The 16,807-nt window shown below is 34.9% G+C and overlaps 1 protein-coding gene across 4 annotated transcripts in view; it reads left to right on the forward strand.

Annotated features, from left to right (window-relative positions):
• The window catches only part of LOC136026246 (alpha-ketoglutarate-dependent dioxygenase alkB homolog 6-like), a 106,340-nt gene that overhangs the window by 85,051 nt on the left and 4,482 nt on the right, over nt 1-16,807 (forward strand). For 3 of the 4 annotated variants that reach the window (XM_065702611.1, XM_065702610.1, XM_065702612.1), the window contains exons 4-5: nt 3,157-3,261; nt 16,033-16,131. In XM_065702611.1, the coding sequence (XP_065558683.1) occupies nt 3,157-3,261; nt 16,033-16,131 (204 nt within the window). The remainder of the gene's footprint in view (nt 1-3,156; nt 3,262-16,032; nt 16,132-16,807) is intronic. The other variant, XM_065702613.1, reaches the window with a different exon arrangement.

Below are 16,807 nucleotides of genomic sequence, written 5' to 3' on the forward strand. Positions count from 1 at the left end.
TCAGATGTATTTGAGGAAAAGCGGGTGTGTTTGTGTGGGGGGAGGGGGCTACTTGGCCTTCATCACATTTGACTCTCAAAGAGAAACTAGAATTTTCAATTTCGAATCAAATGAGCCTCTTCCAAAGTTTATACGACCATCGATTGCACAAAAACTTTATACGGTCCTAGGGCATAACTTACAATTCTGGCCCCGGGCTCTGGGGGGTTGCATCCCAGGGACGCAAAGGCATGTCTTGTTAAATTAGTACTAAGCAATTCAAACGATTGGATAGTATCGGTAGCACCATACTTCTCAATAATACGTGTATTACGATATGAAGTGGGAAGGTACAGTAAAAATTTGCAATATCTAAAATAAGCAATGCGAATCTGGCGCAAATCTTTCTTATCCAATAAAGAATACATTCCACTTAAAAATAAGACAGAATGGTCACAATATGTGGAATAAATTTTAGCTAAAGTCCGGCTTGAATATTTTCCACGGTTAGGTACAATTTTCGAGTATCCAATCTTTAGCTTTTCTTTAAAATCGTTTAGAACCTGAAGTCGTAAAAAACGGAGTGTAGAACAAATACTAATCCCTAACGACCGTAAACTCCCAACGTTGCAAATTACTGAGGATCCACAGGACAAATAATGAGCTGATGACTTGGGATTGAAAACTAAATATTCGTATATATCAACATTCAAAAACAGATTAACGTCCCGAAACATCATAGAATTAGATTGCACAGATAATGCCAAAATAGAACTGATCCGGCTTAAAACTAGCAGGTCGACCGCGTATGCAATATAAGCCATATCAGATAAATTATAAAAATATGAAGGCTTGATTTCTGATAGCACATTTTGAATACAAGTATCAAATAGATAAGGTGATAGCACTCTACCCTGTCGTACTCCAGATTGAACTGGTTTATTACCGTGGTACTCTGCATCAGATTTTAAACCAAGAAACGAATTACTATACCAAAATTTAACTACATGTATGACAGAAGGGTTCACTCAAACTCTGACAAAGAGTGCCACACTTGTGCATGGCAAACGTTATCGAAAGCTTTAGACAAATCCAAAGAGCAAATATGTAATTCATAACCTTTATGCTGGGCATCATGGAGAATTGAAGGTAAAACCTTTTGCGCATGTTGGCACCCAAGACGAGGTTAAAACCCAAATTGGTTTGAGTCTTTCGCAGTTCGTTCAATAATATATGGGAGCAGAACATATTCATAAATCTAACTAATATTACAAGCAACAGAGATGGGCCTATATGAACTGCAATCAAAAGAGTCTCTTCCACGTTTATAGAAGTTAACATTCCGCAAAGAAAGGAATGAAGCAACATTGACGAACATAAGCAGAACTGAAAAAGTAACTGGAGCTGAGCGACCCGTGCCGGACAATCACAATGTAAATGATGAGCACTAATCCCATCAAGATCGCTGGATTTAGACTTAAGTTTAAGCATACAATTAACAATACTTTTAGTTGATACAGGATTAATATGACGTTGTAAAACTTTAGGCGGCAAAAATTTAGAAACTAAGCACTGAAAATGAAAATGAACACTATACTCGATCTTACAAAAAATATTTTTATAATGGCTAAGCTAAAACAAATGTCGGATAACATCACTGGTCCCTAATGAATCAAATTTAGACGCATTAATGACTTATTTCCATTCTACTGCACATTTAAGGAACTCAGCATCATCATATCGAACCAAACGAAGATACCGCTTAAACTCCGCTTTTGTCTTTCTTTTTATATCAAACACTCAGCCACACGCAATCTAGATGCGAAGCCAGGACTTTAAGACCCGGGTCTTCTTTCCAAATTGGACTTCAAGTTTTTAGTTTAACCCGGAAACCTGACCAAAGTTCAATTGAGCAAATATTATAAACTAGCACATTCACCGAAAGTCATCTAAAACCTGTATAGAAACTCCATCCCTCCCAAAATCCCTTCCCTCGAAATATCAAGTTTATGCAGTTTTCCCTATAAACTGTCCTCCTATACCCCCTTTAGAATAATACTCGTCAAACCGTGCTTCAGTTTTCTGAAGTATGGACCTCCGCATCCGTTTCCCGTGAAAGCACGTTCAACTTTGATGAAATGGGACAGACTTCGTACTTATCATATAATATATTTTCGAGCTTATGAGATTAATATTACAAAGATGCAAGTCTTGAAGACGCTAAGTATTTTTTCAAATAAACTAGCAGATCAGTGACAAAGCATGGACAAATAAATTCTAATAAGCCTGATCATGAGAAGAGAAGGACCAGTAGAATTGTCATTTGATTGAACAATTAATGTTGTATAATCAATAGCAGCAGGGACGGGGGAGAGGGGTCTCCATCCGGAGAGTCAAGGGGCATGGGCTATCTATATATATATAAAAATAAGTTGTTTGTTTGTGTGTCTGTCTGTCTTTCCGCATATGACGTCTGAATTATTTCATCATATACCAATTCAAAAACGAATGTATTCAAGCCGAAGTAGCTGAGTCGGTAAAGCGTTATGTTCCAGGTTCTAGGTCCGAGAGGTTCCAGGTTCGAACCTTGGCTTTAGCATTAATACAAAAGAAGAAAAAAACTAAAAAATGTAAAAACTACAAAAAAAAATAAAAAGAAAAACCTAAAAAAACTAAAAAACTAAAAAAAACTAAAAAAATGTAAAAACTAAAAACTAAAAAAGAAAAAAAAACTAAAAAAAGGTATAAACTACAAATAAAACTAAAAAGAAAAAAAAACTAAAAACTAATAAAAAACTAAAAACTGAAAAAGAAAAAAAAAACTAAAAAAAAAGAATTTGGAAGAAATAAAAAAATAAAATTCTAATAAAAAAGAATTGGAAGAAATTCCAATAGAGGGTAGAATCAAGTCAAATCTAATGATGAGCAATTTGTGCTGCAAGAATTGCAAGTTATATAGCATAAAAAATTATATAATCCTAATCCTAATCAAAAACATAATCATCTAAAACAGTTCGCGCTTGAAGCTGTTGAAGAATATAAACAAGAATCTTGGGCCAAAATTAGGGCTGGATCGAAAAAATATCTCCCTTAGCAATTTTCTGCTCTCTCCAACAGGCATTCTCAGTTGCTGTTCGTTGCTAAGTGTCATTAATGGAAATTATCTGTTTGTTTCAGTGGTTAAAGCAAGTAATGAAACGTATTGACGATTTAAACATTTTTGGTGGAAAACAATCAAACCATGTTTTGGTTAACGAATACCTACCTGGACAAGGAATAATGGTAAGAGCGTTACCCCATGCTACAATTTGACTTGAAATCAACGCAACGTTTTATAGTTTAATTAAAAAAAAAAGTTTCGAAAAATTTTATCTAAAAAAAAGTAAAGGATATTAGTGGTATCCCCTCAATCTTTTTAAAGATACCATATCTCTGATTTCAAAGACCTTCATATCCCTGACTTCAGAGTAACACCCATATCCCTGATTTTAAAGACAACCATATCCCGTCATTCCATGACAGCCAGCAAGTGCATGTTACGTCATAGGGAATGTTTTCTAAAAGATGTAGATGTTAATTACTTAAAAACTTAGGGGACAGGGAAAAATCTTCAGAGGCCCCCACTAAATCAACATTTCCTTGGATGTCACGTCATAGGGTTTGCTTGTTACATAACAGGTTTTTATTTTACTTTTAGTTTTGCGTAATAGGACTTGTTAGAGGGCCAGGAAAGAAGCTGTTACGTTAAAATGGTTTGTTTACTTTTGTTTGTTATGCAGTAGGGTATGTTTACTTTTGGTTGTTACGTAATAGAGAGTGTTAGAGTCCACTAGTCAAGCGAGGGAGTTTTACTAAGACATGGTTTCTTCAAGACACTTTTCAAGACGTTTCAGGACATTTCAAGACATTTTCAAGACATATTTCTTTAATAAGTTTTCAAGACATTTCAAGATGCTTTTAAGACATTTTTCTTCAATACGTTTTTCAAGAGGCTTCAAGACCTTTCAAGACATTTTTAAGAAGTTCTTCTTCACGATGTTCTTTCTTCATGATTCCTTTAGTTCTTATCTAATAGTTTCTCGGCTTCTTAAAAAACCTAAGAAGGCAATGCGGCAAAAATCATCAGGGTCCTCTATTGGGGAACCTTCAAGACGCCGGACCCCTAGCAAGCAATTCCACTACCCTCTAGCGAGCAATTGCATCAGCCACCTAGCATTCAATTAAACCGGGACCCTAGCATCCAATCTTGCCGGGGGCCGCTAACCTAACCACTGGGGCCATAGCATCCAATTTCCATGGGGGTACCCTGGCATCCAAGTCCAATTTAATTGGGCTCCTAACCTAACCATCGGGTCCCTAGCAACCAATTTCACTGAAAAGACGTTTTTCAAGATATTTCGACATTTTGTTATTTGTTCTGTAATAGGGAAATGTTTGCTTATGTTAAGGATGACCCAAATTCGAGTAACATGTTATACTACAGGGGGCCGTGGCGCTCTCCGCTTGTAACTGTAGAGGACACACACGTGGGGTGTTACTGATGACAATGTACACGCGGAGTATTGCATAATACTTAAAGAGATTTCATTTTCTTTCAATGTGTTTTTCTCAGGGAACCTTTATATTCCAAAGACTTTAGGTCCACAAAAGGATTCGAAAGGGCTTCCCTCTCAAAGGAATGGAGCACTAACCAGCTGGACCAACCAGCCATTCTAATATTAGGGTTCAGCTAATATATTCTACATGATAACCTATTGCACTCAAGGAGAATCCTCTGTTCACACATACAAAAATGAATAAATGATTTGCTTGTACCCAAATGGCTATAATAATTGACACGCAGGGGGGGAAATCAATTACTAAAAATTGCAAAAAGTTCCACGTACAAAAATCAGCACGCAACAAGCTGTGTGAACAAAATCAGTTTCACGAGGAAAAAAATCAATGTAGAAGTTTCACGAAGAGAAGAAGCGACATACAAAAAGTTTCACGAGCAAAAAATCAGCATGCAGTATATTCCACGAACAAAAAAACAGCATGCAGCATGTCCCAGGAGCACAAAATCAGCACGCGACAGCTACCATGGACTAAATCAGTTTCATGAGGATAAGAATCAATGTACAAGTTTCACGAAAATAAAAATCAACGCGCAACAAGTATCACGAATACTTATCAGTACGCAACAAGTTCCACGAACAAAAATCAACACGAAGCAAGTTCAATGAACAAAATCAGTTTCACAAGCAGAAAAATCAATGCAGGAGTTTCACGAAGAGAAAAATAAACATGCAATAAGTTTCATGAACAAAAATCAGCGCGCAACAAGTTCTGTGAACAAAAATCAGCGCGCAACAAGTTCTGTGAACAAAAATCAGCACGATACAAGTTCCATGAACAAAATCAATTTTACGAGGAGAAAAATCAATGCAGAAGTTTAAGAAAGAAAAAAATCAACATACAAAAAGTTTCACGAACAACAATCAGCGCGGAACAAGCTCCATGAATAAGAATCAGCACGCAACAAGTTCCATGAACAAAATGTGATTTTTCTCTTCTTTATACTTTTACATTGATGTTTCTCCTTGTGAAACTGATTTTGTTCATGGAACTTGTATCATGCTGATTTTCGTTCACGAAACTTGTTGCGTGCTGAATTTTGTTCGTGTAACTTGTTGCTTGTTGATATTTCTCTTCGTGAAACTTGTGCATTGATTTTTCTCCTCGTGAAACTGATTTTGTCAATGGAACTTTGTTGTTCGCTGATTTTTAGTCCGTGGAACATGCTGCGTGCTGATTTGTTGTTCATGAAACTTGTTGCATGTTGGTTTTTCTCTTCGTGAAACTTGTAAATTGATTTTTTTTTCTTGTAAGACTGATTTTGTTCACGGAACTTGTTGTGTTCTGATTTTTCTTCGGGAGACTTCTTGCTTATTGTTTTTCGTGTCCATGATACTTGTTGCACGTTTCTTTTTCTCTTAGTGAAGATTTTAAATTGACTTTTCTCCTCGTTCAACTGGTTTTGTTCATGGAATTTGTCGCATGCTGATTTTTGTTCGTGGAACTTGTTGCGTGCTGATTTTTGTTCGTGAAACTTGTGCATTGATTTTACTCCTCATGAAACTGATTGAATAATGCTTGAATCAACATTCAACAAGTTTCACGAACGAAAATCGGCATGCAGCAAGTTTCATGAACAAAATCAGTTACACGAGGAGGAAAATCAATGTGCATGTTTCATGAAGAGAAAATTCAGCACGCAACATGTTCCACAAAAAAAAATCAGCAGCCCATAAGTTCCACGATCAAAAATCAGCAGGCAGAAAGTTCCATGAGCAAAATTAGTTTTACGATGAGATGAATTAATGTATAAGTTCCACGGAGGGAAAAATAAGTGTCCAACAAGTTTCACGAACAAAAATCAGCACGTAACAAGTTCCACGGTCAAAAATCAGCACGCAAAATGTTCCATAAGTGAAGTCAGTTTCACGAGGAGAAAAATCAATGTACAAGTTCCACGAAGAGACAAATCAGCATGCAATAAGTTTCTTGAACAAAATGAGCCCGCAAGACGTTCCACTAACAAAAATAAGCATGCAGCGAGTTCGATGAACAAAATCAGTTTCACGAGGAGACAAATCAAGGTGCAAGTTTTACGAAGAGAAAAATCTACATGCAGCAAGTTCCATGAACAAAATCGGCACACAACAATTTTCCTGGACAAAATCAGTTCTACGAGGAGAAAAATCAATGTAAAAGTTTCAGGAAGAGAAAAATCAACATTCAGCAAGTTTCACGAACAAAAATCAGTACGTAACAAGTTCCACGAACACAAAAATCAGCACGCAACAAGTTCCATGAGCAAATTCAGTTCATAAGGAGAGAAATCAATGTACAAGTGTCTCACGAAGAGAAAAATCAACATCCAACAAGTTTCACGAACACAAATCAGCACGCAATAAGTTCAAATAAAAGCAATGGTCATTTTTAGTTTATAAATTTATTTTTTAAGGAGAAAGGTTGGAAAACCCTTAGGTGTGATAATTTGCGCCAGAAGGGTATTATCAGGGGTGGTACATCGTGCCAATCTGGCCTCAATTGCTAGGAGTCATCAGAAGAAACGCTAATGGGGATTTTTTCATTAAGTTTAAACGGTCGATTCTAGTGCAAATGAATATCTTTGCAGGAAAATGTCCGAAAAATGCCATATGTGCGATAATGTATGCTAGCCATTGAGCAACAAAGACAGGGAATTTAGAGAACTGGTTACTAGGGTTCCCACCTTTCTTTAATTCAATGTTCTTTGTGCTTATATTTGATGTATTATAAGCTTTTTCACGTTTTTGTTGTTCCATTTGTTGATTTTTAACTGGTTTTTTATGTGTTTTAATATAATGCTTGTAAATTTGTTTTTATTTGTATGTACAAAGGTTTGTATCCTTTAGATTTATTTATCCAGGATAAAACTTCCATCAGGTATGCTCATTCAAGAATGCCCTTAATATATGTGTGGAATTCTGTGTAGTAAAGAGGAAAAAGAAAAAACTTTTGATCTTGTATGAAGGTTACCATATTCTACCCATAATGGTAATCTCGCTTTTATTCCATCTCTGATAGCAATATTATCTGATAAAACTCACTAAAGCGTTACTTAACATGCAGTTACATAATGATTCTAAACAATTTCTAGTAACAGATTTTCCCTCTGTGTGTCAATTATTGCAGCCATATGGGAACACGCCATTCATTTAATCATTCTAGTATGCACGAACATGAGATTCTCCTTGCGGGCAATAGGTTACCATGCAGAATTTATTAGCCGAATCAAAATATTAGATTGGCTTGTTGGTCCAGCTGGTTTGTACTCCATTCCATTGAGGGAGAATCCCTTTCGAATCCTAAAGTGGAAATAAAATCTTTGGAAAATGAAGATTCCCTGGGAAAAACTTATTGAAAGAAAATGAAAACGATGTACACTCCGCGTGTACATCGTCGTTACGTAATACCCCAAGTATGCGCCCTCCACAGTTACAAGCGGGGATCTCCCACGCCCCCTTAAGTCTAGCATGTCACGCGAGATTGTGTCATCCTTAACATAGATAAACATTCCCCTATTACATAACAACCAAAGAAATCTTGAAATGTCTTGAAAAACGTCTTGTCGGTGAAATTGGTTGCTAGGGGTCCGGTTGTTAGGTTAGGGGTCCAATGAAATTAGAACTGGATGCTAGGGTCCTCTCAGTGAAATTGGATGCTATGGCCCCCGGTTAAATTGGATGCTAGGGCCCCCAGTGGAATTGGATGCCAGGGCCCCATTGGAATTGGTTGCTAGGGCCCCGGTTGACTTGAATGCTAGGTGACTGGTGCAATTGCTCGCTAGAGGGTCCAGGGTCAGAAGGTTCCCCACTAGTGGGCCCTGAAGGTTAAAACACTTTGCTATCGTAGGCTTTTTAAGAATCAGAGGAACTATTAGGTAAGAACTAAAGAAATCGTGAAGAAAACACATCTTGAAGAAAAAATATCTTAAAAAAATTTCTTGAAGATTGTCTTGAAAAACTCCCTCGCTTGACTAGTGAACTCTAACATTCCATATTACGTAACAACCAAAAGTATACAAACCCTATTACGTAACAAGCAAACCCTATGACGTAACACCCAAGACAATCTTGATTTGGTGTTGGGCCCCTGAAGATTTTTACCCTGCCCCTTAGTTTTAAGTAATTAACACCTGTATCTCTTAGCAAACATTCCCTATGACGTAACATGCACCTGCTGGCTGTCTTGGAATGATGAGACATGGGTGTCTTTAAAATCAGGGATATGGGTGTCTTTAAAATCAGGGATATGGGTGTCTTTTAGATTGAGGGGATACTACTCATATAAACTTAAGATCAGCAGAAATAAAAACATATTATAATTCAAACTCAAAATGACCAGAAATTACTATTAAAGAATAAACAAAACCCATAACTAGCAGAAGTTAAATAAACAATTATAGCAAACAAACATACAACAGGTACTAATATAAGTGAAAAAATAAATCTTAAGACGGATAAACTTTAAATTGAATAAGCAAATCAAGCTTAAAACGCACAAAATAACTGCAAACATCAGTTTAGCTACTGTCCCGTTCTCTAACTGTAAAAGTATAAAGCTTACTGCGTGTTTAAAAGCAAAACAAAAAAAAACCAAAGAAATGAACGTGAAAAAACACACAAAGAATGAATGAGGATTGCCAGTTTAATACAAATATATTCATATTTATTCCTTCAAGTTTTGATAATTTTTGAATTATTAAAGTTAAAAAGTGAAAACATTTAAACATATTTCGTTTTCAGCGAAGTGCAAATTATTTTCTGATCTTTAGAAGGTATGCAGTCTGTCAGCCTTCCTCGTGTTAATTTCTGCTTGTTTTAAGTTTGGCTTGGTTATTTATTGTAATTCATATTCGTTTTGGGCTTCATTTATTTATTAATGGTGATTTGTGGTAGTTTTACGCTTAGAAGATTATTTGACTTTATTTCGGCTCATTTTTGGTTTAATGGAGCTCTTTTCTTTTCTATGAAAAGATTATTTTGTGGAAGAACTTTTTATATATAATTTTCGTTCCCTTTTTATTGACATAGTCTTTTTCATGTAAAAAAAAAATATTTTACATCTTTTCGTCTTTTTTTTCAATAGGAACCCGTAGTTTGGCTTGCTATTTGTATGTTGGAGAAACTTTTCCAACAATTTTTAACAACCTGCACACTTTGGTAGATCTTGAGCTGAAGTTGACCTGAAAAATAAAACTGAATGCCATTCCCCAAAAATTCCATCTATGGTCTTGAGAACCAGGTTGCATTTACACTTTTTTTTTATTTAATTAAATTCTAATGACAGAAGTAGTAATAGTAGTAATCCTGAAAGTTTCAACTTAATACCCTCAGTTGTTCTTGGGAATTACTGAGATGTCTTATTGGCAACCACAATACACACAGTGCCTTTTTATTTAGCTTTAAATCAACATTTAATTTTAAAGCATAATAGGAAAATTTCATAACTGTGGGGGGTTTGACATATCCAATTTTCCTAGAGACATAGTTACTGGGCCGTTTGACTATGCTGAGCAAAATGGATGTCTCAAAATTTTGTCTGGACGTGTTTCGAAAATTAATGGGCTTGGGTGGAGGATTGCTCACCCTCCAATCACTTTTGACTCTTAAAATGTGCTCTAGAACTCTTAATTTCTAATCTAATTATCTCCTTTAAAAGTTTTAATAATATTGCTACCTATGACATTGCTTATGTGCCCTTTTGAAGACCTATATTTTTATAGTTTTTTCGGTTGAATTGAAATATATATCTTCAATAAGAGTCATATTCCGCAGTATATTCCAAAATAATGTTAGGCTACCTCTAATTCAATAATATTACTGCTATTTTCTAGAAAAATTACTGGATTTTCTATAATAATATTCAATTAAAATCCAATGCTAGTTGATATTTTCAAGTATTTCTAACCTCAATTTGACGACAATTTATGATTCTTCTTGAAAATTAAGCAGAGCTGAGAATATAAGGAAAGGTCTATTTATTGTAAGCTGATAAAAACGCCAATAAAATACTACCAGCAAAAGTGGAGTGCCGGTGGCCAGTGAACAGGCAGTAAGGGCCATAAATTTTGAAATACAGTCACAAGTACACCGCTCTAAGACACATCACGATCCTTTTTTAATATTCTATTCCTCTGTATGGTATATGCATATCACAATAAAGTAAACTAATGAATAAATTTAGTTTTTCAACACGAGAAAAGAAGAAAATAGTGTCTCTATTAAAGTTCTACAAATAACAGCTACAACAACTGGGGCTAGGAACAGCTATAACCACAATAAGACTAATTTTAGGAAAAATTACACATGTATAAAGAGAATCAGAATGAACCAAAAATGCAATTGAAGAGCAAAGAAGGCATCTTAAGCAGTTTCATAATACCTAGAGGAAAGAAACGTAAATTAGCAATTGCTCAAAATGAACAAACTGGACCATCAAACAAAATGGATCAAGAGGAGGATCTGAGAAATGTAAATTCAAGGGTGAAAATGAACAGCCCAGACCGTCAAATATGACAATACCAATCTGAGCAGCTAAGGTAAAGGGTATTGAAATAATGTCTGAAGTAATGATCAACGAAAATGAAGAACGAAGAAATATGTGGTTAGAAAAGTTGCGGAACCAATAATGACAAACACTGAAAATTACATAGTCAAAACAGAAGTGAACAATAAGAAAATATGCGATTACAAGACATTCGACAATGAGGACCAGAATGAATGAAAAATAAAATGAAGAACAAAGCAGCCTGGGGTTGGAAGATATGCAACAGCTAGGAAAAAGAAAATGAGGTTAGAAGATAAGTGGCAGCGAGAATTACAAGAGACAGCGAGAAGCAGAACATGTAAAAATGAAAGTGAAGAGCAAGAATTGCACGATTAGCAGACAAGAAACAGCGAGAATCTGAACGAATCAAAAATGAAAGTGAATTAGAAAGATATATTAAGTTAAATCAACGACGCCATTACAATCTTCAACGCCAACAAACTTTGGCACAAAACCCAGTACAAACCTATGAAGATGATGGAAACTGCACTACTGCTGATTAAAAGTCATTAGGACACTTCAGGGTTGTATGTATTCACTCTGGGATCCTCCATTTTCCCGAGGAAAGCGTAGCCAACAATGGTGATTCATTTGAAGGTTGCTGCTTGCTTGGTCGAATTGCATTGACACCTCCACAATATCCAAATGAATTGATTTTCCCTTTACAGGACGTTACTTGCTCTCTAAAGAGTTTCACGAACAAATTTAGAAATTGAATTCATGTTTTGCTCTAGCTTCATTCAACGTCAGCAATGATTGAACCATCAATAGTCGTAATGCTTTCAGATTCAAAGTAGCTGGACAAATTTATCACAAAATCAATGTAGTTGCGCATCCATCACAAACCCCTGAAGGTGATTATGAACCACATTCATATAGTCCTTTTTAGACCCGATAAAGCTGTTGAAGAATTCGTAGAAACAAACCATTATGCCAAAGGTTGTATCAAAATGCGAGAACAGGAGGATGATGAAAATCAACCTGCTGATTCACTGGGACAACATGTTAGGTTATTGGATATCTCAGAAACTAATTTGATCTCTTGGAAGAAATATTGCTAGAAGCAAACCACTCTTTCGAAGGTAGCATCAAAATGAGTGAACTGGAGGACTGTATAAATCAACCTCCTGATTCACTGGGATAACTACTTCAGTTAGAAGACAAGCGACAAAGAGAATCAATATACAAAAGTCTGCCACGTAGACGTACCGGGACCCGGCGGCAACACCACCGGGCTCCTGTTACATATATCTAAGATTTTCTTATCTCTTTAAACGAGCAATAATTGTGCATATATATATATATATATATATATATATATATATATATATATATATATATATATATATATATATATATATATATATATATATATATATATATATGTATTTTTTCTCGACAATGGCTCTATATTTTTGGGGGAGAAAATTAGCACCCTGAAATTTTCCGGCCAAAAAACGGTCTATATAGGTTGCAAGTTTGAGAAATGCATTAAGAGCCCTAATTTTAGAAAAAAAAATCACGAAGTTGACGTCTTATTTACATAGATTTAAAGAGCAAAACCGCCGTTTTACTCTAGCAGTGGTCGTATTGTTTTTGATATCTGTGGCGCACGCAAAATTACAAAAGATGAGAAACTGCTCTGAACAGCTAAAAAAGGGCATGGAACAAGACTCAGCAAAAATCCCATTTAATTGCAAACATGTTACACAAAAAAATTTTTCGGGTAGAAGATGAAGCAAAATTACAATGGAATGAAGGAACGTGTTAGTTTTGCTTGTGTGATTGATAGAGTGGAAGGAGGAATTAATACTAAGCATCTATGAAACATACAACATTACACAAGATGTCAAATGATTAAATAGATAAAGAAAAAGGCATGGAACAAGAAACAGTAACAAACCCCATTGAACTGCAACAGAAAATGTGGCTTAAACTTAAGAATAGAACAATAATTATGCTATTGTGGAACTTAAATATTTCAGAAAATTACGATTGAATAAGGAATGTATTATTTTAGCGCCTGTAAGGGATAAGCATTGAATTCACCAAATCCAACTAAAATTGGTGATTTGCCACCCTCCGACTTCACCTAAAAAATAAAATGATGATTGTGCTATTTTAGTATCTATGAAGCATGCAAAATTACACAAAATGATAAACGACTCTGAATAACTAAAGAAAAAGGCATGAAACACGAAACAGCAAAAATCACATTGAATTGCAAACCAAACTGTTGCACAACAAAATTTACGGCTAGAAGAAAAAGCAAAATTACAATGGAATGAATGAACATGTTAGTATAGCGTGAGTCAGTCTGTAACTGATAACAGGAAGGAGGAATTAATATTTAGTATCTATGACCCGTGCAAAATTTACTCAAGATGACACATGACTCTAAACAGCTAAAGAAAAAACACGGAACAAGAAACAGCAACAAACCACACTGAATTGCCAGCGAAAATGTGACTTAGAACTAAAGAATAACACGATAATTATGCTATTACAGAATTTAGATATTTCAGAAAATTTACAATTGAATAAGGAATGTGTTATTTTAACGTTTGTAAAGGAAATGCAGGAAGGAGGAACTGAATTGACGACAAACTTTCTTAATTCATCCGAAATCGCTGAATTGCCGTTCTACGACTTGAAACTAAAGAATAAAACCATAATTTTGTCAATGCGTATTTTAAATATTTCAGGGGGCATAGGCATTGGAACATTCCAAAGTCGGAGGTAATGATGCCCAAAAATGAAGCGCAAACGAGATATGCAGCCAGAATACATGTGACAACCAACATCACGACGAATACATAGAATCGTAAATGAAACGTGTGGTTAAAAGAGAAGCAACAGCATGGATCACAATGAGCCCCAGAAGAAAACAAATACTATAAAATGGATGATTATTTGATGTATTAAGAGGAAGGAGGAATTGAATTCAAGCCAGAATTTCTTAACACAATTGAAATTACTTATTTGACACCTTATGACTTAAAACTTTAGAATAACCTGTTTGTATACTGCTGAAACGGAAAAGTGTGTTTATTTATGCACAGGGTGACCCAAAAAGATTCGTACCCATGAAAATTTCAATTATGATTTTGTTTAAAAAGTCATTGCTATTTTTTTAAAGCCATAAATTGAATAAAAATTGATAGAAATAGCTGAAACTCTGGTGAATGGTCTTCCATAAACTGAATAATGTGTCGTCGTAATTTGAAATAAATAGCTTTTTAATCAAAACTATAATTGAAATTTTCATGGGTACGAATCTTTTTGGGTCACCTGTATGTCTGTATGTATAGTTTTTCCTTAAAACGATTTTGAAGGAATCCGAACAACTAATATCGATTTAGTACATTAGCTTTTTCTTTTCGGTTTATGGACTCGATTTCCCAATGAAATGGAATTGACGGGGGGGGGGAGGAATTTACCAGGGGATAGTTCCCCGCAGAGAGTGAAACATACATGGGGAGAATTTTTCCAAACATTTCAAATTAAAAAAAAATACCATCGTTATTAACACGCGGGGGTGGGGGGATTTTTCGCGGGGGTGAAATTCTCCGGGGGGACTCTTTAAATTTTCTTATATATATATATATATATATATATATATATATATATATATATATATATATATATATATATATATATATATATATATATATATATATATATATATATATATATGTATATATATATATATATATATATATATACATATATATATATATATATATATATATATGTATATATAGCTATATATATACTATATATATAGCTATATATATACTATATATATAGCTATATATATATATATATAGCTATATATATATATATAGCTTAACTAATCAAAAACTTCTGAAAATATGATAGTGGTACGCTTTCAAATAATGTACAGTAAGACCCAGTTCCGCGGTGAAGTTCTCATAAACCTAGAGATTTACTGTATGTTCATCCCCAAGCATGACATTAACTATCCATTATGAAAAGATAGCACGTTGGTATACTCTTTTATTTTTAGCCCCATCTTGATGTTCCGCTGGGTTTTTTTTCTACGATAATAACTACCAATCTCAAGTCTCATGCTGTTCTAGATTATTATAATAATAATTTATTTTTTGCCTGCTCGTTTTAAAATTTAAGCGGAGTAAAAACACCAAAGGAAAGAAAAACAAAATAACACAGACAATACAGTCTAATCAATGGGCGGTAAGGACACAACCGTAGACAGGGATCAGCACCTAATCTAGCATGAAGTTTTTTTTTTTAAATAAATATAATATCAGTGGCACAAAACTTTCTAGTAATCTTCCTATTTCTATAAGAACGCGGCAGATACAATAAATATTTGCAATAACGAAAATACAGAATGCTTAACTTTGCAAATCTTGATTATTGAAAGACGGGCGCAAACCGGACAGAAACAATAAAGAGTGATCGCAATATGTAGATAAGTCTGGATAAAGCCTTTCGTGAAAATCTGCCTCGGTTCGAGACAATTTTCGCGCACCCAATTCTAAGTTTACTTTTAATATCATTAAGCCCACAAAATCGAAAAGCCGATAAAGATGAACAAATACTAATACCAAGGCACCGAATCGAAGAAACAAGGATAACCGGAAAAGAGGCACAAGCAAGATCACTACTTTGATGTTTAGCATTAAAAACTAAATATTAATATTTTTCAGTATTGAGTTTGAGGGCGATTTCCTTAAAACTTCTTGAAATATGATACTGGTACGTTTTTCAAATAATGTACAGTACGACTCGTTTCCGCGGTGAATAACGCTTTTCTTTCTTATAAAAAAACATACACTTAGAGATTTACTTTATGTTCATCCCAAGGATGACATTAACTATTCCTCATGAAAAAACAGCGCGTTGGTATACCCTTTTATTTTTCAGCCCCATCTTGACGGTCCACTGTTTTTTCCTACGATAACAACTATCAATCTCAAGTCTCATGCTGTTCTAGATTATTATGTCGAAGAAGAACATAAAGACGTGAGTTTTTGCTTATTCTGTCAAAAGTCAGTTGTGATGATTCGAAAGACAGTATATCACAATTTTTGATGAAGAGACTTACCACAATGAAAATTTCCCTAATGAAGGTTTTATCGGCTAACCGGGGTTCAATTGTTTAATCTGCGGATTTTTAATTTATTTAGTTCTCAAAGGTTATAAGTTCATGTTTCTATCAAAGGTGTGCGACACCTCCTTTTGTAAAATGCAGAAATAGTTAGAATTGAAGCTGCTGGTGCAGCACGTATTTAATTGTGAATGCCAGACTCCAACTTTCCTTTTGCGAGAAACTGTTTTTTATAAGTACCAAGATCATCAAAATAAACCCCTCTGGACATTAAGTTCTCAAGGTAATAAGACTCCGTTTTCTCTAAGGTATGTGACACCTCCTTTTATAATTAGGGTCTAATTAGAGTTTGGAGCTGCTGGTTTCAAATTTGCACATATGTTATGTTGAAGGCCAGACTTTTCTTTTACAGGCAACTGTTCTTTAAAGTACGAAGGTCATCAAAATAAAGATTGTTTTCATCCCTAGACCCATCTAAGTCTACTCATACCTTAAAACACGATCTTCTGAACCTTTTCTTTTGGTTGTTGCAAAATTATTTATTTTTCAGGGTGGTACACATCTTTGCCAGTGTTGCCAGGTTGAACAAGA

This window comes from Artemia franciscana, chromosome 4 (assembly GCF_032884065.1).
Source record: "Artemia franciscana chromosome 4, ASM3288406v1, whole genome shotgun sequence".
In the NCBI taxonomy this organism is placed as follows: Eukaryota; Metazoa; Arthropoda; class Branchiopoda; order Anostraca; family Artemiidae; genus Artemia; species Artemia franciscana.